Raw genomic sequence first — 26,317 nt, 5'->3', positions numbered from 1 at the left:
AAAGTTAGTACACAAAATAAGGAAATGACCCTAGATTATTTAGGGGTTCCTAAAAGTCAAAGATGGCATGCAAGTGAAGTGGATCCTTTAATAAAAGCTCCTGCCATGCAAGCCTGGTGACTTAAGTTCAATCCTTGGAACACATGGTGGAGGGAGAGAATCAACTCCTGAAAGTAGTCCTCCAACATCTACACACATCTCATGCTACACACATTCATATCACATGCACGCATACACACATATAATAAATAAAATGCTTTAAAAGAAAGTGAGAGAAGAAAGAGGAAGGCAGAACTCAATGAAGAATGATGGTGACAGAAGGAAGCAAGATAATGAGTCACCAAGTTTCTAGCTTTGAAGATGATGGAAAGTTCCTCGAACCAACAAACACACACCAGACTCTAGAACAATGGTTCTCAACCTGTGGGCTGTGACTCCTTTGGGATTCGAAGGACCACTTCACAGGGTTGCCTGTTACATTACAATCATAACAGTAGCAAAATTACAGTTTTGAAGTACCAGTGAAATAACTTTATGGTTTGGGGTCACCACAACATGAGGAACTATATTGTAGGGTTGCAGCCTTAGAAAGGTTGAGAACCACTGCTCTAGAAGCTATAAGATCCAAAGAAATGGTTCTGGAGCCCCTGCAAAGACTGTTGTGGCCTTGCCTATGCCTTTAGCATCATGACATTCATGTCAGGCTTCTGAAAGCAGAAGACAGCAAATCTGAGGGATTTCAGGCCTTTTCCTGATGATTTCTTCTGGGAGTGAGAGAAAACAATGCCTTTCAGTCACAGAGGACATTAACAAATGGGTGCCCTGTGTAGAAGAGCAAGCAGGAAGAATAAAGATAAGAGGTCAGTTTGAATGAAAACAGCATAATGTTGAATGGACCAATGTGAATTTTACCCTGAGTTCTGTATATAACAAACCTATTTATGTAAAATTATAAAGCAGGCAAACAATTGTAAGATGTCTACTGATGCACCTGTATAAATGAAGTATAAAAACATTCACAACGAGGGGAAATACTAACTTCAGGGTGATAGCTTCCGAGGAGAGGAAAATAAAAAAGAAAAATAAAAAAACAATTGGTCAGAAAGCACTTATGTCACAAGACGAAGTTTTGCTAAAGCTGAGTGATAGGCACACCATTGTTCCTTTTATCATTACTTATGCTTACCCTTGGGCTTGAAACATCTAGTATTAAAAAGAATATATAAATTTGTGAATGGAATTTTTACAGGATTTCCTCATCCAGATTTCTTCATCAGTTTCCAACGTTAAGAAGTAAGTTATTTTGAAGTCAGTTGAAAATGACTTATCTAGGGATTTCCCCTCCAAAGCACCCAAGGCCTTTGTTGGAGATGATAGTAAAAAGTCAATACAGCAGTTTCTTTTCCAGATTCTAGCTACAGTCCCATTCAATATGACTCTTTCCATCAGCTGCCAGTGTGTACCCACAGCTAAGTGCTTTGACCTAATGTGTTCTGCATAAATTATGTATTAAATAGCAATTTCCTAAATTTAAGGAGAAGCTCTACATAAATATTAAGAAACAGAAACCAAACAAGATTAATTATTTGGTATTAAATTATTGAAAATAGGGGAACAATTTCTTTTTTAAAAAATTGTGTGTGTGTGTGTGTTGTCTACAAGTGTGTGCTAGGTGCCTGTGGAAGCTAGGAGGTGGTATTAGGTCTTCTGTAACTGGAATTATTGATGGTTGTAGGAGCTGGGATTCAAACCCCAAGTCTCTGGAAAAGTAACCAGTGCTCTTAAGTGCTGAGCCATCTCCTCACTATCCCAGGAAAAAAACATCTTTATGGTTTAGTTTTTAGTTTTAATTTGAGACAAGATCCTGCTGTGTAGTCCACGCTTGTCCTGAATTCATTATATAGACCACATGGGCTCAAATTTGTGGTCATCCTCCTTTCTCAATCTCCAAAGTACAAATTATTTTTTTAAAAAACATTATTTCCAAAATCTTTTATTTTGCTAAGATATGTTTGAGACTAATTCTATGAAAAAGCAATTCTCACTTTTTCTTACCCAAGTACATTTTTAACTGAATTTTAACTGATTTTAACTGAATATAGATACTGATATTCTAGAAATCCAAGCTTTCTTTTCTTAATGTTCATAATTAAATGTCTTTTATGTGTTAGCATATTCCCACCACTTAACTGAAGGTTTACATATGTGTAGTTTCTGCCTGTTTGATTCTTTCTGTTTATGTTTTCTGTGACTAAAGCTAACAGTATAAGTAAACCACGAACAGGCTCAGGGTGCATGTGGCCATTTGAAGAGTGCTTGTCTGCCTGGCATGCACAAGGTTCAATCACAGCCCCACTGCCACACAAAAGTTATAAATCGGATCAAGAAAATGCTCTTCAAGGAACATCTAGAAACCAGGGTCTCTGAGACACTTAATAAGTGCTTGGCAGGTTTTTTTTTTTTTTTTTTGGGGGGGGGGTTCCATAACATAAAGTAACATGTTGTTGCAGTTAAGTCTCTATGGCTTATGAAATTGTTTTTCTTCAGGTTTTGCTATTAAATCTGGTTGTCACACAGGTCTTTGAGGCAAATCACATGTGACAAACAAGTTGAGTGTAAATTCCCCTTGAAGTAGTGCAGAAATTGAGGATCTAAATTTGCATTGCTACCTTTTAAGCTATTCATAAAACTAAAGCACAGTTTCCATATGTCCATTGTCTAAACCATGCCTCCCACCCCTCAGGAATGTGAGTGCATTCCTCTGCACATTTTTTTTTGGTTCAGCTTCATTTAAGTTCATGCTTATAACACTGCTCACTTTTCATTTCAATAGCATCCAAGTGTTGCTCCTCATCAGGAATTTTTTATCGGAACTGTCTCCATAAGGTGTGGTCTGGTTACTGTCAAGTGTGCCTCTAAACCCCATGGAGCATTACTCAGGAAAAAAAAAATGTTAGATAATAATGCTGATTATATCAAACAAAAAAAAATACCCCCCTTGTGAAATCAGTTGGAATTTTTTTTTCAGTATGAGCTATTCTGCTTATTTTACCAAGACATGTGGCTGTTGACTGTACTGCCTAAGTGCAAAGTTTATTACGCTGACGATGATGTTACTTCTATTGCTTTGAGGTTGATCAAGTCGCTGTTGCCTTTATTGTTCCCCCCAATAGGAAATGTCATGCTGTTGAGGGTGTTACCTGCTGTGTATGAAAAGCAGCCTCAACCAATCAACAGACACCTGGCAGAACTCCTGGCCTTGATGCCTCAGTTGGAACAGACAGAACAGTACCATCTCCTACGGCTTTTGCATGTAGCAGCAAAGAAAAAAGATGTGGAGGTAAAAAGTGCATTGTATCTGCTTGATATACACTCGGTAGTACACACACTCACTGTGATAGCCCACACAACCGGATTTGCTTCTGAATAATTTGAGCAGGATTAATGTGCTTAGGGTTTCCTTGCACATACAGTCAAAAGCATCTGTTTACAATACACTTGTACAAGAGGTGTGTGTGTCTGTGTGTCTCTGTATGTGTGACAGAGAAAGAAAGAATTGGTTCATGCCACTATGAAAATTATTGTGTGAACGAGAGACTCAGAAAAGCCAAGGGCACAGTTTTAATTCATATTTTTAAAAAATGCCAGAAACTGGAGGGTAGATGGCCTCAATATGAGCAAATACCAATACTCTAGCACATCATATAGCATATGAATTCTCTCTTCCTTTCTCTTTTCCCTTTGTTTAAATCCTCAACAGGTTTGCTGATGCCTATCCATAGTGAAAGGGAAATCTTTACCCAGTCTACGTATTCAAATGTTATCCTCACCCAAACAGTATTTTCACAGACACCCTGAAATGTTTAACAAGCATTGGGGCACCCTGTGATTCAATCAAATGGACACAAAATTAACCATCACAGTCATACTAATAAAAAGCAACAACAGTGACTCTGCAGCCATTGCAGGGTAACTTCAATGCCATTTAATGTGCACACACAGTTCTAAGAGTCTATATTCTCACAAGCAGAGCCAAAAGAAAGATTTACACATGACTTGATTGGTGGGTAAATGTGCCCAGAGTGGGAGCAAAAGGTCACTCTCTACATAGCAAATAGTTGTCATTCTTTATATGGAAATAACATACTTACAATTCAGATGCTTGTAATTAGCAAACCACAGTGGTTTCAGTGGTCAAATGAATTTATAGGTAACATGATAGTAAATAAATACACAAACATAAACAACAAACTTACATGAGACTTGGTCTAAGAGATCACATAAGAAGAATTAAATAATACCTCTCTCACTCCCTCCATTTCTCAGAGAGAAATCAGGTACTGTGGGGACTAGGTAATTGATGTAGATTTCAGAGTACAGTGAAGTTCCCTCATAAGAGTAGCATCCAGGCAAGAGCCCTTAAACATACCGTCTATGCAAGGGGGTGGGGCAGGGGAGGACAGAGGGACAGTGGACCTCTAGGAAAATGAACAGGATTAGTAGTTATTAACACTAAGTGAACCGTTTGCATGATACCCTAGGACAGAGACCAGGAAGCTGGCCCTTACCTCAGCTGCACCCTCAGAGATCTTTGTTCAGTAGATCAGGCATAGGCCACAGGCTATTACTACAGAGATCACAAAATAAAGACAAGGTCAGAGGCTTGCCAGAGGACGGGAGCTGTCTGCTGCCTGTGTACATTTTTACTTTTGTCCCTGGGAAGATAATTATAGTAATAGTATGTTGCTGTCAATAGCATTGTTGTTATAACTTATTGATCATTATTACTATACTATAAACTCCTTAAAGACCATAGGACATGTCTACATATTCACAACTAGTTCCCAACTTCATGCTGGGCAGATAGTAGGGGTCCAACAGGGACTAAAGAGATAGTTCAGCAGGTAAAGTACTTATTGAAGAAGTTCCTGGTCCCTCTCTGCGCTAAAGCACCCTGAGATAGGAGAATTGTCAGGCTCTGGTCCCACCATGCTTACTGCTGGTCACAGCCAACAGAGGACCCCATGGCTGGTTTAGCACCTGGTATACAGTAGTCCTTTCATGGATATTTCTCACATGGAGAAGCTAAATTTAATGCTTAAATTTACAGACAGCTTGACCATTTAAAAGTGGTCCTTTTCACATCTAGCATCTCACTTAATCCTATAACTTACTCTGTAATGTATTCATTTTCCTCCATCTTACTTTGAGCAAAACAGATGCTTAGAGAAGTTAACATGCTTGATATCACACACCTAGTAAAGAATAAGAAAGGTCCAAGGTTTTGAAGCCAGACTGTCTGAGTTGTACCTTTTCCCTCACTTGGCCTAGGCTGCTTCCCCTGGAGAAGGGTACAAAGTAGTGTTCTCACTACTAGTCACAGTGACAGAGGTGCTGAGATTGGATGAGCTCATTTATTCATGTAACGGCCACTGGGTAGGTGCTTTCACACACTCCTTTACTTCGTCCCACATAGCAAGATTTTTATAGTTTATAGATAGAAGACCCAAATTGTAGATCACTCACAGAGATGTGGAGTGGCTTGGTGAAGTGAGTTTTTACACTGGACTCATGCTGACCAGCCCCTCAAGCTCCTATCTCCCTCTCTAAATCATAGTGAATCTGCCCTCCCTTACAGTCGCCACATACAGATTACTTGAATTGACATGCGTCATGCTTCCAAAGCCTCACTGATAAGGCCAAGCTGTAACTTAAGTCTGATATGATTGTTTTGACACCAAAAAGGAAAAAAAATTGACTCTGAAGGCCCATGGCTTCTGAAGCAAATGAAGTTTCAGGGGATACAGCAGAAGGTGTAGGGAAGATGACAAGAGATAGAAGTGAAGTGATTGAGAACCAGGCTCTGGGTGACGTCACTGGTTGTGAGTGTGGAACTCAGAATGAAGAGCACGAGATCTTGGAGGCACTTAGAGTGACTGGGTGGACTTCACTGTACCCAGATACTAATGGTAGAAGAGGCTATGAGAGGAAATTGCCAAGCCCAGCTGCTCCTGTCCCTTCTCATCATGTAAAAGTGCCTCCTTTACTTGCCCCTTCATTTTTTATGATAATATTTTTATTTAAATTTGAAACAAGCTTGCTTTACATGTCAATCTCAGTTCCCTTACCCTCCCTTCCTTTCCTGACTCCCTCATCCTCATCCCATCCCCTTTCTGCTCCCTAGGGAGGGTATGGCCTTCCATGGGGGAATCTTCAAAGTCTGTCATATCATTTGGAGCAGGGCTCTCCCATGTGTCTAGGCTGAGGGAGTATCTATCCCTCTATGTGGAATGGGCTCTGAATGTCCATTCATATACTAGGGATGAATACTGATCCACTACCAGAGGCCCCAAAGACTTCCCAGTTCTCCTAACACCTACATTCAGGGGTTCTGGGTCAGTCCTATTCTGCTTTCCCAGCTATCAGACTGGGGTTCAAGTCAGCTGTCTCTGTGGGTTTCTCCAGCCTGGTCTTGACCCATTTCCTCATCACTCCTCTCTCTTTCTGCAACTGGATTCCAGGAGCTCGGCTCACTGTTTAGCTGTGGGCGTCTGTTTCTGCTTCCACTATTGCTTAGATTCTTAGTTGGGGTTAGATCTCTGGACATTTCCCTAGTGCCAGATTTGTCTTTAAACCTATAATGGCTCCCTCTATTATGGCATCTCTTTTCTTGCTCTCCTCTATTCTTCCCCTGACTCAATCTTCCTGCTCCCTCATGTTCTCCTATCCCCTCCTTTTCTCCACTTCTCTTCCCCCTAACTCCCTCTCCTTGCCCCATGCTCCCAATTTTCTCAGGAGATCTTGTCCTTTTCCCCTTCTCAGGGGGACATTGTATGTCTCTCTTAGAGCCCTCCTTGTTTCCTAGCTTTTATGGTGGTGTGGATTATAGGCTGGTGATCATTTGCTCTATCTCTAAAATCCATATATGAGTGAGTACATACCATGCTTCTCTTTTTGTAACTTCGTTAACTCACTCAGAATGGTTTCTTCCTGTTCCATCCATTTGCCTGCAAATTTCAAGAGTTTATTGTTTTTTCCGCTGAGTAGTACTCCATTGTGTAAATGTACCACATTTTCTCCATCCATTCTTCAGTTGAGGGGCATTTAGGTTGCATCTAGGTTCTGGCTATTACTAACAATGTTGCTATGAATATAGTTGAACAGATGTCCTTGTCATATGAATGTGCATTTTTGGGGGTATATGCCTGAGTGGAATTATTACAGGATCTTGTGGTAGACTGATTCCCATTTTCCTGAGGAATCACTATACTGATTTCCAAAGTGGCTGTATGAGTTTGTACTCCCACCAGCAGTGGAGGAGTGTTCCCCTTTCTCCACATCCTCTTCAGCATAAACTGCCACTGGTGTTTTTGATTTTAGCCATTCTGACAGGAGTAACATGATGTCTCAGAGTTGTTTTTATTTGCATTTCCCTGATAGCTAAGGATGTTGAACACTTTCTTAAGTGTATTTCAAAACAACCCTGTACAATAAAGGAATTTCCAGAGGCATCACCATCCCTGACTTCAAGCTCTATTGTGGAGCTATAGTCCTGAAAACAGCTTAGTATTGGCACAAAAATAGACAGGTAGACTAATAGAATCAAATGGAAAACTCTGATATTAACCCATGTACCTAAAAACACCTGATTTTTGACAAAGGAGACCCTTCATTTTTTTCCATGGTTCCCTTAGAACCATCACTGCCATAGGCAGGGACAAACACTACGCCCACTTTACCTCCTCTCCTATGTTCCCTCATTGGGGGCATGATCACAGAGAGTGGTTTTACAGAGATGTCTAGAAAGCACCAGCAACCAGGAATTCAGACATTTCAACTTAATTCCAATCCATTTGCTTCCAGATGAAATAGTCAGGTGGATGCGGAGAGGTGTGATTTTGCATTTTAGGCTTATCATGGAGGGCATGATGGTTTGGGACAGAAATGCCCTCCCACATCCTCATAATGCTGGAATACTTGTTTCCTGGCCAGTGGTGCTATTTCAGGTAGAGATCACTAAGGACATATCTTTGGGGGTTACATCTGCCTCATGGTCTTCTATGATGTGAGAACTCCCCAACAATGACAGAGTTTTCCAAAATATGCTTTCCACACCATGGTGCTCTGAAATCCTTGAAACCATGACCCGAAATATATCCTTCCTGGCTTAAGTTGTTTCTTTTGGGTTTCTTGTCAAAGTAAAATAACTAAAAAAGAGGTTATTAGTGATATCTATAATCAGTGTAGTCGCCTGTAATCATTCTAGGGTTTCTGTTTGATTGGTTGGGTTTGGCTTGTTTGTTTGGTCGTTGAATGCTACAGTCTTCACCAGTGAGAATGTGACTCTCAGGACTGGTCAGTAGTGGGCCTTGAAAGACTGTTCCTCAGATCATGATATGACTCATGGATTAAGTATTTTCCTAGTTAGCCCTTTCCTCCCTGTTAAAGCAGCCTCTCTCCCATTCAAGGGTCTGTAGAGATAGACAATTTCTTTACACATGGGAGATAGTCCACGAAGTCTTAGAATCCACATACCTGTAAATTCTAAGATACAGATGTGTCACCAAGTATATCTATCCTTCATTATTGACACTGGGCATCTTTCTTTACAGGTCACTATTCTTTCAAGATAGAGAGGCAGTTCCTGGCTAGTGACTCATGGTCAGCATCGTCAGGGGGACCTCAGGACCTATTTATAGGAAAAGTCTGGTCAGTTTTCCAAGTTGCCTTTATAAGAATAAAGTCAGTGTTTTCTTGGCTGCTATGGGACATCCTGCAAACTAGCTAGCAAACCAAACATAATTTATTAATGTGTATGCATACATGTTATTAGCCCCAGGCTTGGGCTTCTGGCCCCAGGCAGGCAAAGATGAGTGACAGAGAGTGGCAAGTGGAACTCCCCCTCCTCAGTGTTCAGGCCCAGAGGAATTGCTTTCTCGGTCTCATCCTGAAAGAATAGTCATTTCCTGGGTTTCATACAACAGAGTAGAACATTCCTCTTCTCCTGCCAAATCTTACAACACCTAACACATCATCCACCAGGCCGGTCGCCAGGCCCACAATGCTCAGGGGCCACTCTGCATAAATACTTGAAGTCATTTACAAAACATGAGAAGATGGAGCAATGGGATATATAGGCCATTCAGAGACAGTCAGCAGAACACAGCCTGTTTTCCAGAACATCTGTGTGGAGGGGGAAAAAAGTAGTAAACCAAAAGAGTGGCAATCAGTTTTGTAGCTTCATAAAAATTAATGAAGTCTCGATGCTAGCTATGTTAACTAAAATAGAAATTTTGCCTAAGGACAAATTTAAGTGGTAGAACACACACACACACACACACACACACACACACACACACACACACACACACTTTGCTTTCTATTCCCTATGCAGGTCTTGAGATGTCATTTTACTATCAATCAAACAGGGCATAATTTTCTGATGACCTATTCTTTTTTTTTCTGATTCAAAGCAACTTTTTATAGAGCTACACTTTTCCCACCCCCTTCATTCTTCCCCTCTCCCCTTTGACCCTCCTCTCTACCCACCATGCTCTCAATTGACTCATGAGATCTTGTCTTTTTCTCTTTCCTAGGTGGGTCCATGTATGTCTCTCTTAGGGTCCTCTTTGTTACCTAAGGTTTTCTGGAGTTGTGGCCTATAGGATGGTTGCCCTTTGCTTTATTTCTAATATCCACTTATGAGTGAGTACATGTTAATGTTTCTGGGTCTGGGTTACCTCACTCAGGATGGCTTTTTCTAGTTCTGTCCATTTGCCTGCAGATTTCAAGATGTCTTTGATTTTTACCACTGAGTAATACTCCATTGTGTAAATGTCCATTTTCCTTATACATTCTTCAGTTGAGGGGCATCTAGGTTGTTTCCAGGTTCTGGCTATTATGGATAATGTTGCTGTGAACATAGATCAGAAAATGTCCTTGTGGTGTGAGTGTGCATCCTTTGGGTATGTTCTCAAAGGTGGTATTGCTGGGTCTTAAGGTAGATTGATTCCCAATTCTCTGAGAAACCACCGTACTGATTTCCAAAGTGGTTGTACAAGTTTGTGCTCCCACCAGAATTGAAGGAGTATTTCCTTTACTCCACATCCTCTTCATCATAAGCTGTCATCAGAGTTTGACATGACCTTGGTGATTCTGATAGGTGTAAAATCTTATTTCAGAGCTGTTCTTATTTGCATTTCTTTGACAACTGAGAATGCTGAGCATTTCCTTAGTCTTCCAGTCATTTGAGATTCCTCTGTTGAGGGTTCTCTGTTTAGATGTGTCCAATGACTGTATTCTTAAGGTGCCCTTGGCTTTGGAGAGAGGTAGCCACAGAATTTCAACTCTGTGATGTGGCAAACATTATGAACTTCTATGTGGGATATGAAGAGAAGATTCTAGTGTCCAGGAAGAACCAGAGAACCCAAGACTAAGATTCTATCCCAGTTGTTTGCTTTGGAGAGTTCTGTTGAAGTCCCACTCTACCCCTGACACACACACACACACACACACACACACACACACACACACACTGCCTTTGCACTGTAGTTTAAATTTATTCCCCCACTAATCACTGCACAGGGCACTAGGGCCTTGAAATTTTTCTAGAAACCTTGAGTCTTCCTCCAGTATTTCTGCAGGACAGGCTCATGTCATTACAAGCTGCTCCAAGGCTATACCTAACTGAATCCTTTGCTTCCTTATCTTACCAAAAAAAAAAAAAAAAAAAAAAAAAAAAAACAGGATTCAGGAATTGATAAAGATGAATGGGTTTGTTTGCAGTTTGGGCCAGAATGAAAGAGGAAAAAATATTTGTTTGCTCTAGTTTTCCTATCTTAATCGTTCAATTTATAAAGGGCAAAGTGGAACAAAAGCCAGAAACTACATGTAAGTAGATTTAGCTGTGAGCTAAATTGTCAGAACTGTGAGAAATTTTCCTGAGGGAAATTCCCTCCTAGAAACAGGGCAGCTTCAAGCTATTCTTATTCTTAACATATTTTCTGGAGAAATTTTAATTTTTTAGGGTCCATGTCATACTGTTAGGTGACCTCATATTCCTAAGAAGTGACTTAAATGACCCAGAGATAGCCACAGGCAGAACAAGACAAGGGTAGGAAGAGAAGAGAGGGGTGGGGTCATCTCTCCCTATTTTCTCTGCACTGGCCAGAGATTACAAGTCAAAATGAAGCATTATAGATTGTTACAAGGCTTGTTTATCAGGTAGGAGGATGGCAAAGTGCTGCTGAATATTTGGGTATGTGATGTGCAGGACTCTCTTGGTACCCTAGCCCCAGGTCCTCTGTCTATAGGCTGGACAGAAAGAAAAGTCAGATATAAATGCAGATGCTTCCTCTGTCAAGCTATTGAAGCAGTCACTACCAGGCAGCTCAACCATGGGGGTAAATGCCACAGAAACACTCCTAAGTAAAGGCCCTGCAAGGCTACAGCTTGGTCTTGGGCCGTTAGGGAGTCTTTGAAAGTCTCCAAGGAAAGCTTGATATCATCAGATTGGGGTTTTAGGGCAAGGCACACTGGAGACAGCCAAGAGACTAAGCCAAAGAGACAAAGGAGGCCATTGGGGGAATTCTTTCCCCAATGGGGACAAGGGGGTGGCAGCCATGTCAGCTTCCTCTCTGCCTGCCATCTGTGCTGTCTTTGACTTATCTGCTCTCAACTTGCTCCAAGACATGAAGTCAACTCTACAAGGTGGCACTGGAGACACAGGTCCTGTGTATAGAGAATAATATTCCTCCTGCCAGGGAATCACTTTTCCTTCAATGTGTGAGACAAACTCTGAAATATCTTTCTTTTCTATCACCATCATAATAAACTTGGTATAATAGGAATTCACAGCAAAATACTCAGCTTTTATTTCATGTGTTTAAAGTATTCAAGATGACTTTACTTTCTGTGCCTTCTATGGAGTCATCTGTATCTGTCCCCCTCAGGGAGTCAGGGGATTCAATTGTTCATTTGCCTGGTGCCTGCCTGCTTTCTGCTCTCTCCCTCCCCCCCCCCTTTTCTCTCTCTTGTTCATTTTCTCCTTGTGTCCTTCCCTCATTTCTTTCTTTCCCCTTTTCCTTTTGTTCATAGAAGAATGGATGATAGTGCACAGCCTTGTCAGGATTGGGCTATGTAGCTGGATTTAAATTAAAAATCAAAAGTAGGCATGTGAAGAACCATGTGTCACAGAGACTTCTTGTTCCAGGAAGGGCAAGGGCTAGGAAATGGAGTTTTCTGAAAAGAGCAGGAAATGTGTGAGCATTTTTCATTTCCAAATACCTCAGGTCAGGTTTGTTACCCTGACCCAGTGCAGTTGGCTGACATTTTGCTGTATGTGCCAGGGACTCCTCATGGTGTCTCCTGGAGGATATGTAATCTCTCCCCAATGCATGGGCAACATGTATAGAAGTATATATGTGTGACTTGTCAGGAACTAGACATGCTCTCTCCTCCTACAGTACTTCAATGACTATGAAGTTTAAATCTTTATGTAAGATGACTTTAATTATCTCAAGACAATATTTGTTTTGTCCCTGTTTGAATTCTATGCATGGCTCCCTTTCCATGTCTGTGTGTATTAGTGACTTTATTTCACAGAAAGTCACATTTTTTTCTGATAAGAATTATTTAATTCTTATATTAATAAAGCAATAATAATATGGTAAAAATCATTTTGCTTTAATAATTATACCTTATCATGACATATTCTGGTAGAGTTGGAGATTGAGAACAAGTGAGAAGTCTTCCTGCTCTCTTGTGTTCACTACGAAGCATTGCTAAATGGAATTCTCCCAAACCAGAGCCTTGGGAGAATCAACAAGGGCCTCTCCCTCGCTGGCTGTCCTTCAGCTGTAACTCCAGTGGCTGGTGAAGAATGCAGCATTTCTGTAGCACGTCAAAATTTGGTTTGGGCATCAGCGACACGAGAACTTTCTGAACTTCACTTTTCAATAGGAGATCATGATTTAAAAGGAAAGCAGACTCAGTTGCAGATGGTTTTATTATAAATTTTAGATTCCAAAGTCTGGAGATTTACCATGAGATTAATAATCCCATGATGGATTGCCTGCTGGTTTCATATTTAATATGTTGCTGTCCATATGCTTGTAATCCCAGCACTTAGGAGATGGAGGAAGGAGGAATGGTTTTTTATTGTTGGTCTTTGTTTTCTTTTGTTTTTTTAAAATAATTTTTTATTTACATTTGAAACAAGCTTGTTTTACATGTCAATCCCAGTTCCCTCTTCTTCCCCTCCTCTACTGTCCCTCTCCCAACCCCTATCCCATCCCCTTTCTGCTCCCCAAGGAGGGTGAGGCTTTCCATGGGGAGCCTTCAAAGTCTGTTATATCATTTGGAGCAGGGCCCTGGTCCTCCCCCCATGTGTCTAGGCTGAGAGAGTATCCCTCTATGTGGAATGGGCTCCCAAAGTCCATTCCTATACTATCTGAGGCCCCATAGATGGCTCAGTCCTCCTAACTAACACCCACGTTCAAGGGCTTTGAGTTGGTCCTATGCTGGTTTCCCAGCTATCAGACCATGAGCTCCCCCTTGTTCAAAACAGCTATCTCTGTGGGTTTCTCCAGTCTGGTCTTGACTCTTTTCCTCATCACTCCTCCCTCTCTGCAACTGGATTCCAGGAGTTTGGCTCAGTGTTTTAAACTGAGTCCAGTCTATGCTTTTGAAAGTGATTCTGATATTAATAATGTTTCTCTTTCTTTCTCCTTTCCTCCTCTCCTCTCCCCTTGCAGGTGGTTCAGAAATGTGTTCCTTTCCTCATCAGGCATTTGAAGGATTCAACCCATAATGACTTCATCCTAAACATCCTCATAGAAATAGCAGGCTACGAGCCGCTGGCTTTGAGCAGTTTTCTACCAATGCTGAAGGAGATTGGGGAGAGATTTCCCTACCTCACTGGACAACTGTCTAGGATCTTTGGTGCTGTTGGCCATGCTGATGAAGTAAGTTTGGGCTCTCCCTTTCCTCTTTTTCCTTCTTTCCTTTCTTCTTTCTTTCCTTCCTTTCTGTCTTCTCTCTTTTCCTCCCTTCCTCCTTCCTTCTATCCTTTGTTCCTCCCTCCCTCCTTCCCTCCCTTCTCGCCTCCCTCCCTTCCTTCCTTCCCATCTCCCTGAATTATGTAGAAGCACCTCTAACCTTCATAGTTGTTCAGGACTTCTGAGAGTTTCCATTTCTCTTTTGAAACTTTGGTGTTACCATGGCTTCTGGATCAAGGTAGCAAGGGTCTGTGGAAAGTTCCAGAATTGATCATTTCATTGCTAGTGTGTCCCTTGAGGTAGAAGGAGGGTTAAAATAGAAGGAATTTTTTGACATATTCAAGACCACTGTGTAATGCCAACAGCCCTTAGCAGGGGTTCCTCACATTATCTATTGCAGCTGTGCTAACCCTGGAGCCTGTGAGCAAAGTGATGTCTCAGAGACACCCATCCCAAGAGCCCATAGCTACCACGTCACAGAGTGCTCTGAGCGCTCTGTGTGATGTTGTTTGGGAAAGATAAATAAATATTTGTGGATGTTTAAAAGTTCTAGTATAAATATTTGCATAAGGGAGTCTTGCAAGAGCAGTGGGACTTAAACAGGAAAAGTGCATCTAGTAGTTCAGATTTTAAAGGCTCTGCATGTGAAAGCACAAACACATTGTACATCTCTGATGACTTTACATGGGGATTCAGAATTCTTATTTATTTATTTTCAGAATTCTTATTTATCGATAAAAATAGAAATAAATGTTTTCACTTATCAAGTAAATATAAAATTGCCCAATTTTTAAAAGAAATTCCATAGTTTATCTAAATTTAGTGCCTTAATTCTGTCAGAACAGGCCTGGAGAGAAGGCTTAGTCACTAAGAACATGGGCTGTTCTTCCAGAAGACCCAGCACCCACATGACAGCTCACAAGCCATCCATTACTCCAGGTTCTAGGGATCTGACACCTTCTGTCCGAGTCTGCTGACCTTGTAGTCCATTGCAAGGGCCAGAAAGTTATTAAAATTATTAAAAATCTTGTGATTCGAAAGTTCTTTGTTAGCTTCAAAGTTGGGATTTTAACTCATTCTAAAGTCCATGAGTCTCAGGAATAAGCAGTGAGTTAGTGCTGAATATGAGTGAATTTGTTCTTTCCTATAAAGAAAAGTTTGTAGTCTAACACTGTCAAAGGTTAGAGCCAAGCAGTTGAATGAATCTATCTGCCTGTGCATTTCTATCCAGGCCCTTTGCAGAAAGAAACAAGGCATTCCACTGAGGCCCTTGGAGAGTTAGCTTGAGGGCTGACATCTGGTACAGCATCCTGGAGCACCTATGAGAATATAATATAGAGGGAGGAAGAAGCAGAGACTTCTCTCTAAACAAAACTCTACTGCACTCTGTGTGGAGGACTCAGGACATGGGAAATTAGCAGACCGTGGTAACAAATGAAACATGAAATGACAGTGGGTGTTCACTATAAAACAACCACATGACCTCTGCAAGCCCTGGGCCTTTGAGCTTCTCCTTTACCCTATATTTTATCTTATTTAAAAAATAACTTAATTATATTTTCCTTCTTGACACCCAAGTAAACATTTCTGTTGTATTCAAGAGTTCAGCATATCAGGGATTCAAAAGATTATAGAACACAGAAATGTTGAACCAAATTCTGGATCTTGTTTCAAATTTTGAGATGTGCAAACCAGAAGCTGAGGGGAGGGAGCCTCCTGTTAACTGTTTGAATTCCAGCAAAAGAGTCCTGAAAGTATGTAGTCGTCAGCCTAAAACAGCCATGGGGTAGAGTCAAGCATTATTAATTGGCTCATGTCTCACCTACTCATCTTCTGAGTCTGCATGAAGCCAGGCATAAGATCTGTAGATGACTACTGGGAACCAGAAAGGATGTGGTTGTCTGTTACACCAGGGTCCATCTGGACTGACAAATTGTTTCAACAGCTTGATAGCAGCATCATAATTTTGCCATCTGTATTGACCAGCATGGGAAAGTTGTATGCATGCAAAACAACACAAAATCCTACAATACCTGTTTCCTCTACCCCACAAAATTAACTCAGAAATCTTTTTTTTCCCCAAATTAAAAAGAAACCATGCTAAATTGCTGTGTCATGCTCTGGTCATTGTGGGATGCTGTGTAATGACTCATACATGGACCATTTCTAAGCATGTGTTTGCATCTGAAGCCCAATTATTACACAGAGAGTTCAAATGGAAAGGACCAAAGGACAGAGAAACATGCTTCTAGGCCATCCCTGTTCTATTCAGTAAAGGTCACATTAGTGTTCTCCATTGCTTGGGAATTTACCCTCCTCTTTAGGGATGCTCAGCTGAAGAAAATACACACATAGGAAATAGTAATTTAATAGACTAAGTCTAACCATAGCAAAAAATAAAAGGATCCTTTATTCCTTTCTCAATGAGGAGACTGAAATGGAGTGCCCTTGACACCAAAGGACTCTGACTCCATGATAGGTGGCCTAAATAAAAGATAAGTCTGAGTGCATCATGAAAATGAGTGGTCAAGATCTCCAGGCTGAAAATTCCCAGAAGTGCAGCTGCAATAGGGTCCATTCATTTCAGTGGACAATGGGATGATCCCAGCAAAGATATCTCATGAATGAGACTGCTTACTGCTTACTATGGGGCCATCTGCACAGTATCAAAAGGTGACCAACAGCCTGGGATCCCATGCCACCCAGCCTCATTTTCAATCCCAACTCAGTCACCTACCAGCCATGTGGCCTTGGGTACATTAATACAGCATTTCTTGACTCCCTTTCTTATCTGCAAGCTGGGAATTAGTGATATTAGTCACCTCGCAAATTTGTTGTGAGTTTAATGAGTTAAACTGTAAATCAGTGTCCAGAAAATAATAAATAACCAAGAGATGTCAGCACTTTTTGACTTCCCTTGTTGTTGGCTGATTCTTTTTCATTATATTTGTTTGTAGACCAAGCTGAAACTTGGGCCTAAGACTGAAATTAGGGAAGACAACAACCATATAAATGGCTGATTTTGACATAGGATCTGCAATTCTGAATGGATGCATATATGGGACAAGTCAAATTATGGGTGAAGAGAATTAGAACAAACCACCAGGAACAGTAAAGATAGAGGCATCAGTAAAGATAGAGGACATACCATCACCTTTTTGAACAAACAACCACTCTATGTGGTATCTGCTTTATATTGATATTTATAATGGTAGACATCATTTCTGGGGAAAATAAGAATAACAGAAATATAAGGACATATTTCATGAGTTTTGTCTTTAGTTCTTGGAACACTAGAAACACACTGCTTTCTATAAATGGCAGGCAGTTCTAGCCCCCCCACACACACACCAGTTAGTATGCTCTCATAGCAATTTTTATCTTTAAACTCTCATTAGGAAGATGTAAAGGGTGTTAAATTGAATCCAAAGTAGGGTGGCATTCTTATCCATGGAGGATTAAAAACTGAACGTTGTTTCAATTTCAGATGATTTTTTTTATTCATTTCTTTCTTCATTGGAGTCTTGTCTGTGCAAAGGGTCTCAGCACATTTTTAGGGTGTCAAGGTCATCATAGCTCTTCTTCCTAACTAGTAACTGTTGTAATGTTTTTTTTTAAGTGGCTTGAGAAAGATGCCATGCTACAGAGTGCCAGTGAAGAGGTTTTTTATTAAGGGAAAAAGATTGAAAAAAGGGGAAAGGGGAAGGGGGAATACTGGCCTCCAGGGACAGGAGAGGAGTGGGAGAGAGGAAAGAGAGATGGGGGGGGAGACAGAGGGAGGGATGGAAAGAAAGGGGGAATGTAAGGTGGACGGAGCCCTTTTTAAAGGCATCATAGTGAATAGGCATAGGTGGTGATCTTAATGGCAGCAGAGGGTGTATCCTGTCAGAACTCCAAAGGCAGGCCAGTAGAAATGATTAAGTACTAAGAGTAACCATGGAAAGGACTCCTTCAGGAATCCCTTTTCTTGTTGTTGGGTTTTATGGGTTTTTTTTTTTTCTTTCTTTTTTTTTTTTTTTTTTTTTAGAAGCCAACTTGAATCTGTGGGTTCCCTCCACCTAAGTAGTCTCAGATCAATGGACTAAAGCTATTTATCTTTACCAGACATATCCTCATTAGAGCCTGGTCTCCTTTGAATGCTGATCCAACATGTGGCATGTGCCCTGCCACCATATTTTGAGTTTATTTGAGACCTAGGAAGCAGCTGACCTATGTATAATAACAAAGGTGAAGTGATCACATAGTCAGAGGAAGGATGCTATGGCCATTTGCTGACTCCCACCAGGCTGCAGCTGTGAAGAGTCAAGTGTCATGCCCCAAAGTGCAGTCACTGCCATTGTGGGTGTTAAGTCCTGTACCATCAGTCTTGTTTTTCTAACTGGCTTGAATACGCTGGCCAAACACCAGGATATGGTTATTACATCCTCTCTGGGCTTAGAGTCATGGACACTTTTCAAATAGAGAGATGATACACGTTTTGCCAAGGTTGCATTTCTGGGACATCCGGTGGCCCTCCATAAAGAGCTTCAGGAGGGAAGGGAAAGAATGACAAAGGTAACTGAGGAAAGGCAGGTGACTGTCCTCACTCTGGCTGGTATAAAACATTCTGTAGTGCGGAGTAGCTGGTCAAGGTACATTTCCAACAGGCAAATTAAGACTGAAGAATCTGAGGGGGGCACCAGAAGGCAGGAACCTCAGTTTCCCCAGCATAATGAATTTAATTAAAAGAAGTAGGCTTTCTAAATTTAGAAGTTAATTGTTGGTTAATTGTTGGATAGCTACCTGCTATCCAAGTCTACAAAACTATCTTCAGCTAAAGAAGATATCTTTTGTTCTAAAAGGGAAATAATTTTTCTTCCTTCCTTCCTTACTTTGCATTTTTCCTGGGAATTTAACCTAACTCTGTACATGCCAGGTGTGAAGTCAGGGTCCTCCAGAGAAACAGGACTGATAGATAGAATGTGTGTGTGTGTGTGTGTGTGTGTGTGTGTGTGTGTGTGTGTTCTAATATATATACACACACACACACACACACACACACACACACACACACACACACACACTATATATATATATATATATATATATATATATATATATATATATATTCAGGTTATGGTCCAACTATTTCAACAATGGCTGTTTCCTGATAGAAAGTCCAAAAATCCAGTTGCTGTTCAGTCCACAAGGCTGAACATCTCAGCTGATCTTCAATATATATGCTAGAATTCTACAGAAGTAGGCTGTAATGTTAGTGAAGGAATGGACTTGGCCAGTGGGAGTAAGGACAAACTGGCAAAGAGCAAGCACTTTCCTCTACCATGACTTTCATACAGGCCGATACCAGAAGGTGTGGCTCAGATTTAAGGTGAATTTTTTTTCAAACCTTTTTATTTATATCACAGTCTTGTTTTGCATGTCAATCCCAGTTACCCCTCCCTCCTCTTCCCCCTGTTCCCCACTGACACCCTATCTCATCTCCTTTCAGCTCCCCATGGAGGGTGAGGTATTCAATGGGAGAAGGTGAATTTTTTTTTTAACCACAGAAGATTTGGATTTAAGGTGGGTCTCCCCACTTAAAACAGTTCAGTCAAGAAATCCCTTATAGGTGTGCCTAGTCACTTGGATTTAGTTAATTCCTGATGTAGTCAAAATGACAACCAAGGATAGCAACCACACTAGGCAAATATTCAACAACATCCCTAGTCCCTGAACATTATATTTATATTATGAAAAGAACTCATGCTATTAATAATACTAAGATTAAACTTCTAGCAGAGTATAAAAAACTTTATACATATATATTACACTTTCAAAATAAAAGTGTTGATATTTGTTACTCCCCATCCCGAGGGGTGCAGGCTAAGCTGCTGACTGAACACCACCAGCTTGGGGCAGGTGAAGGAAACACAGAAAGAAGAGATATACAGTCCCTGCCCTAGGCGAGTTCATAGGGAATAGGGCTAGAGAGGTGTAAACAGAAATCTGGAATTTAATTTTGTACTTTCTGTTCTGAAATTTGAAGTGGACAAGGAAAGACAGAAGTAACTCTACATGGAGGTTTTGAGACTAACTAAAATGGCTTGTCAGATGATAAGGTTATAGAGGAGGGCAAGAAGACATCCACAGGGAAACCTACTGTGTGCGAAGTACTGCTGCTGAAAGACTGGGCATGTGCTGGGACCCTGAAGAGTTTCCCTGGCCTGGGGGATGGGATGAATCTTGGGCAGGAAGGAGAGAGTTGGGGCTGGGCAGTGGATGGAAGGCAGCTTATGAAAACCCCTCATTAATCAGTAAGCCATTTCTGTGTTCTCTCTCCAGTCTGCCCAGGTGGTTTGGAACTGTATGTTATCTCTATCCATACTATAAGCAAATAAACCTTCATTCCTCCCAGCTTGCAAGGAATTGAGAGTGAATAAAAGGGCAAAAAGTCCCCAGAAATAGTTACAAATATGAATAGAAAGTAATGTTTCTGAAGTAGCCACACTCCCAGTTTGTTTCAGTGTAACTAACCAACACTAAAAAGTTATTGTCTCGGACTGCATTAAAATGCATAGGGACCTGGGGGAGGGAGTGGAGGGGAGCGGAAAGAAAAAGTGTTACTTACAAAGGATTTAATGAACACTATCACACAGCTGCTCTGCTCTGAACAAAGCACTGGACAGTATGGAGTTTATAAAATTAAAGATGTTATATTGTCCTGTGCTTTGAGAGGGTGCGGCTTTCTCAATTCACTTAGGTGAAAATGGTGAGGAGTTGATACTTCATGGATAATGATTTTACAGTTCCTTAGTCTGCCTTCCTACCTGTATAATGGAAGATGACGTTCTTAATTAACTAATTCAAGAAATATAAATGAGATTTCCCTAGTGCTGGAGTTTTAATTTTGATTTTTAAAATAGCATTTTGGTAAATAATATTGAAACAAGACCTGGAAATGTTCACAAATCTCCAAGCACCCTTTTTAAATGTAGAATGCAGTGTGGTAAAACCTGTTATTATATTTGTACTCTCAGAATATACGAGGGCACTTGAAAGTAGATACATTCTGCTGAAAATCTATGGCTACACTGTTCTGAACTGACATTTACATCTCACCCCATCCTTATTTCTCAGAAAAATTGAGCCTGAATTCATTTGTGTGTGTGTGTGTGTGTGTGTGTGTGTGTGTGTGTGTGTTAAGGAATTAGTACTGGTTCACCAGGTCTGAAAAAAAGCCCTGTAAGGAAAGACATACCTGGCAGTTAGCTGTCACATGAAATGTTCACCAGCTATATAACCCATTATATAGTCCACGTAGATAAGATACAAGAAATCACAGAGAAGTTATTAAGAAATCCATGGGGAAAGACTCATATCTTCACATTAGTTTATTTCTTGTTAAGAAATAAATAAATGGAGGCTGGAGAGGTCAAGAGCACTGACTGCTGTTCTAGAGGTCCTGAGTTCAATTCCCAGCACCTGCATAGTGACACACAACCATCTCTAATGAGATCTGGTGCCCTCTTCTGGTTTATAAGCATATACATGCAGGCAGAACACTATGAAATAGATACATTTTTTTTTTTTTTAAGAAATAGATAAATGATGAAACAATTACCTTTACATTTTTTTTTTAGGTGAATGGAAAATCAGCATTTCCCAGTAATTGAAAGTGGACTGGGGAAATTTCCTGAGGGTTAGTGCTATGTCAATCCCACAGGTTAAACAGTAGTTTATTCACACAAGTGAAGGAAATGATTCTCTGTCTCCCATAACTGTAAGGTTTGTATACTGTGATCAACTTGAAGGATTTTGAATCATCATGGAAACAAGTCCTGGGCCTATCTAGTGTTATCCAGATTAGTTTAGGTAGGGAAGACCCCCCCCATATATGGTGGGTGTATGTCCAGAGACTGGAGCCACAGGCTGAGTAAGGGAGAAAGCAAGTTGAGGGCCAAGTGTTGGTCACCCTCTGCTTCCTGACTATGGTCACAATGTGACAAGCTGCCTCCTGTTCTTGCCTCCATAGTCTCCCTGCACTGAGGGGACATATTCTCTGGAACTGCAAGTCCAAATATGCTCTTCTCTAAGTTGTCTTTGTTGGGTATTTTATAACAACAAGAAGGCAAGTAACTAAGACTCCATATTAGGCTATACTCTGTGTCTCTCTATTCCCACATTTCCTCCTACTACTTTTGTTTCAGAGGGCAAAATGTACTGCTTTCTCATTCAGCCTCCCCTTCCTCATTTGAAAAACTACGCAGCCCTTCTTTTGCTATGACGACTACTTTTTCCTGTCTATTACAGCCCTGGAGCTGTAATAGAACGTCACAGGCTGGTTAATTTATAATTAACAGAAACTATTGACTCATGGTTCTAGAGGCTGGGAAGCCCAAGAGCAAGGACACTGCATATGACAAGTAATTGCTTACTACAATATTCTAAAGAGCAATGACAAACAGATGGGCAAAGAGACAAATGGATGCCAAAATGTGTCCTTTTGTAAGGAAACATTTCCCAAATAATAGCATCACTGTTCCACTGATGGGGGCAAAACCTAAACTCACAGCCTCAATGCCTCTTACAGGTCTCATACCTTCAAACTTTTAAAAAAAAACTATTAAACCATTAAATGGCAATTTCATTTCAACACGCTTTTAGGAGACAAACATTCAAAACTTTCAGAACTCCTCTCCTTCATGACTGGGAAATACGGATTGGCACTGAAGGGGTGGGGGGTTGGTGGAGGGAAGCAGTTAACAGTACAGATGTTTCCTGAAGGTAATGGTTTAACTCCCTCATCCTAGGAAGTGAGAGGGAGCACCGATATGAGATGTATGGATTTAATATCCTATACGGTAAACACAGTGGGAACCTCGGGTACCTCTGCTCTTCCTTGGAGAAACGATGAGATTAAACATTGCAACCATTCCGGATCTCAGTGCAGAGAAGCACAGCTTTACTCCACTGCCAACACTTTAGCATAAAGGCCATACACAGAAAGCAATCAGGAAAGTGGCTGTTTGCTTTGGAAAAGCGCTCTTTACACATTTGCCTCATAGGGTTATCATAGCTACCTTCACAGCTCTATTCTGTTAGCTGCAGTTTGCTTTCATCTATCCATCCATTCACTTATTCCCTACTTAATCCAGTTAAGGCATATCACAGTGTAAACACAGTTGATATGAAACGGGGAACAAGACAAAATTCACAAACTAAAGCAGACATAGTTGTATGGATGGTGGACAAGATACCAGGGTTACAATTTGAAATAAAAAAGTGGCTTTCCCATCTCATTCTTCTCTGTGAGTAATAAAATAGTATTCACCCAAATCTTTCTAGCTTCAACAGGGGAAGTTACATTCCAACTACTACTGGTAAGATAAGTCTGGCTATTTGTTTTGAAATATGTACAAAGAAAAACAAGTAACTTGTATCTAATTATATAATGAGAACAACTGGTCCTGTGATGAGTGAATTGTGGAAAGTTTTGTTGTAACTGGCACAGTTTCACTAAGTTAAATTTTTACTATGTTCCTACTTTCCTCTGATAAGCACAAACCACATATTTCTTTGACTTAAGAAAACTTACAAGTACAACTATTCTTTCTGTTCTTCTCTTCTCTCCCCCCGCCCTCCATTCCTCCTTCTCCACACACACCCCGCCCTTCATTTTTGCTTTTTGGAACTGCAACAGCATCTTTCCTCCAAATGGTTTCCATGATAACTTAGTTCTTCTCCTTCTTGTTTTGCACCTCATTTGCCCAGCAGATCCTTGAGTGATTACGGATGGTCTGCAGCTTTGAGTTCACCAGACGTTTTTCGGGGCTATGTCCCCAGTGGTCTTTCAAAAGGTGTTTAATTAAAGCAAAAGAAATAGTGGACCCATTGTCTAGGATAATCAATGAGCGGTCATTTACATAAGGAGACCCTGTGCTATGGGAGAAGAAATGCTGGCCTGGTCGAATACATTCTGGGTTTGCACAAAAGGTCTGCCTTTCAGAGGCTACATTCCCAAGCCCCCAGTTTATAGAGAGTAAATCCCAACTGTAGAACGCTTAAATCTTTTATCAATCAAAACACTATGTTTGAAGCTCAAATTAGACGGCCTTCTCTAAGGTTTAAGATCTGTAAGCATTTAGAGGGGTCAAGGCAATGAAAAGATGCTTTCGAATAGACTCCCACCCAGAACAAGTAGGAGGGGTTTTTAAACAGAAACATGGCCCATATTGAGTTCTAGTTGAGGAAAAATAATCATAAATTGAAAAAAAAATACTTGGTGGCAGATTGTGTCCTTGTTTCCCCTTAAAAAATCAATCAGATGAAGACTTAATTTGCACAATTACATTATTCTTTCAAATCCCACAGGCATTACTGTTCTAAAGCCTAAATCATTTTTGTTTAAACAATTTCTTGAAAAAAGACTTAGTAAGTTCCAGGTTTAAATATGTCTAGCCATAATTGCTTCATAAATGAAAACCTTAGACTTGGTTGGGTTTTTTTTTTCCTATAAGGGTAGAATTCATTTTAGTATTCTATGCCAAATGCACAGAGTTGAACATGGTCCAATTTATCCTTCCATTTTTGCCATGTGACAAAATTTGAGGTTCATGCAAGACAAAGGATACATCTGTTTTGATCAGCTATTTATTAACTTTTGTTACTGAAATTTATTTTTAAAATTGTTTTGTCCAGACAGCATTTTTTTTTTGGCTAGGCATGATTTATTACTCTCCATGTGCTCCAGAAATCATGTACCTACAGTCATGCAAAAACTGACTCACAAATCGTAAATGAAAAAAGTCTTTCTTTTAAATTGACTGTATAATTTTTGAAACCATTAAAATGCTTGTAATTCATAATATAATTTTATTTATCAATGAGTAGAAAACCTTTTTAACTACCCCAAGAGGCTATATAAGGAAATCAAGATATGAGCAAGGGATAAAAGAGTAGAATATTAATCATAAAAAGTTTTATGCTGGTGATTCAGCTCAAAGTTAAGGGACCTGAATTAGATCCCCAGGACCCACACAGTGGAAGGAGAGAACCAACTCTCACAAGTTGTCACCTGACCTCCACACCTATGACATGGCATGCACAATGCCATAAATAAAAATTCAATTTATTTATCTCAAAATCAGCAATATTAGAGACCCAAAAGAGATATCTCAGATTTATGTTCATTCTTTACATTATTTTATCAGGAAAAAAAAGTTGGGAGGGGTAACTTGCCCTCTCAATACACTGTTAAAAAATGATTGTCTCTTAGTTTTTTAATATGATAACCATTGATATCTACTTTCTTTACCAGTATTGTACATGTATTTTACTGATTGTATATGTGTGTATGAATATGCCATGTGCATGTCTGTGTGGTATATGTGCATGAGTGTGTGCAAATGTGTTTGCAAGTCAAAAATGATCTCTTACTGGTTACCTGGTTATTCCTTATTCCCATCAAACTAACACATAAAATTGACCATGCCAGGCATGTATGAGAAAGGGAAGAGGAGAAAAGATTCCTAGCAGCCAAGGTTTGCCCTAAAGGTAAATGTCTGTTTCTAATGGACATTGAGTAGTTAGTGGATCTAGGGAAAGAGGAAAAATATTTAAATAAATGGCCACAAGGGCCAGCAAGCCTTGATGGACAAGTTTGACAATCTGAGGTCAGTCCTATGGTGGAAAGAGAGTAATAACTCCTGAAAATTATCTTCTGACCTCCACACATACAATGTAGCACACACATCCCTCTCACACACAAAAACAATAATCTTTTTTTTTATTGTTTTAAAAATGGTCATAATCAGCCAAGACAAAGCCATCTCCAAAAATAAAATATCCAACTGATACTTCATAATTATCTTATGGAGCAATGCCAAAACCTATAAAAAATTTTGGATAAAAAATTCTTTGACTCACTTGTAATTATACTTCTCATCTAGGCTTGAGCTCTTTCTTAACCCCTTTTAGGTTGCTAGCAAAATAGCTGAGGCCACTGATCTTAGACTGCAGTTCTGTGCATAGGAAAGGCAGGATTAAGCATCCATATCTCCTGGGGCTCATGATGCATCACAGTGTAGAGGATAACATCATAGGCCAGGCTCACACATGTAAAGCTGATGCTGATACAGGAATAGTGAATAGTGAGGCCTTTCAGAGCCATGGAGGCTAGCACTCTCTACTCAGATGAACATAACTAAGGATGCTAGAGTGCCAGACAATTCAACAGCCACCAAAACGACCCTAGCCTAGTGGCTTCTGGGCCCTTTGAATCAAACTTTTAAACATGAGTTTCATGAACAATGGGAAGGTACGCTTAGAAAGGGGTTTTAGGG

General features: G+C 40.3%; 1 protein-coding gene across 1 annotated transcript in view; it reads left to right on the top strand.

Moving 5' to 3' along the window:
• Positions 1 to 26,317, top strand: part of Veph1 (ventricular zone expressed PH domain containing 1) — a 205,482-nt gene that overhangs the window by 38,564 nt on the left and 140,601 nt on the right. The window contains exons 4-5 of the mRNA XM_051198959.1: positions 3,174 to 3,340; positions 13,755 to 13,964. Of these exons, the coding sequence (XP_051054916.1) occupies positions 3,174 to 3,340; positions 13,755 to 13,964 (377 nt within the window). The remainder of the gene's footprint in view (positions 1 to 3,173; positions 3,341 to 13,754; positions 13,965 to 26,317) is intronic.

Source organism: Phodopus roborovskii, unplaced genomic scaffold (genome assembly GCF_943737965.1).
Source record: "Phodopus roborovskii unplaced genomic scaffold, PHOROB, whole genome shotgun sequence".
In the NCBI taxonomy this organism is placed as follows: Eukaryota; Metazoa; Chordata; class Mammalia; order Rodentia; family Cricetidae; genus Phodopus; species Phodopus roborovskii.
The sequence above is the reverse complement of the archived record's forward strand: the minus strand, read 5'-3'. Positions and strand labels throughout refer to the sequence as shown.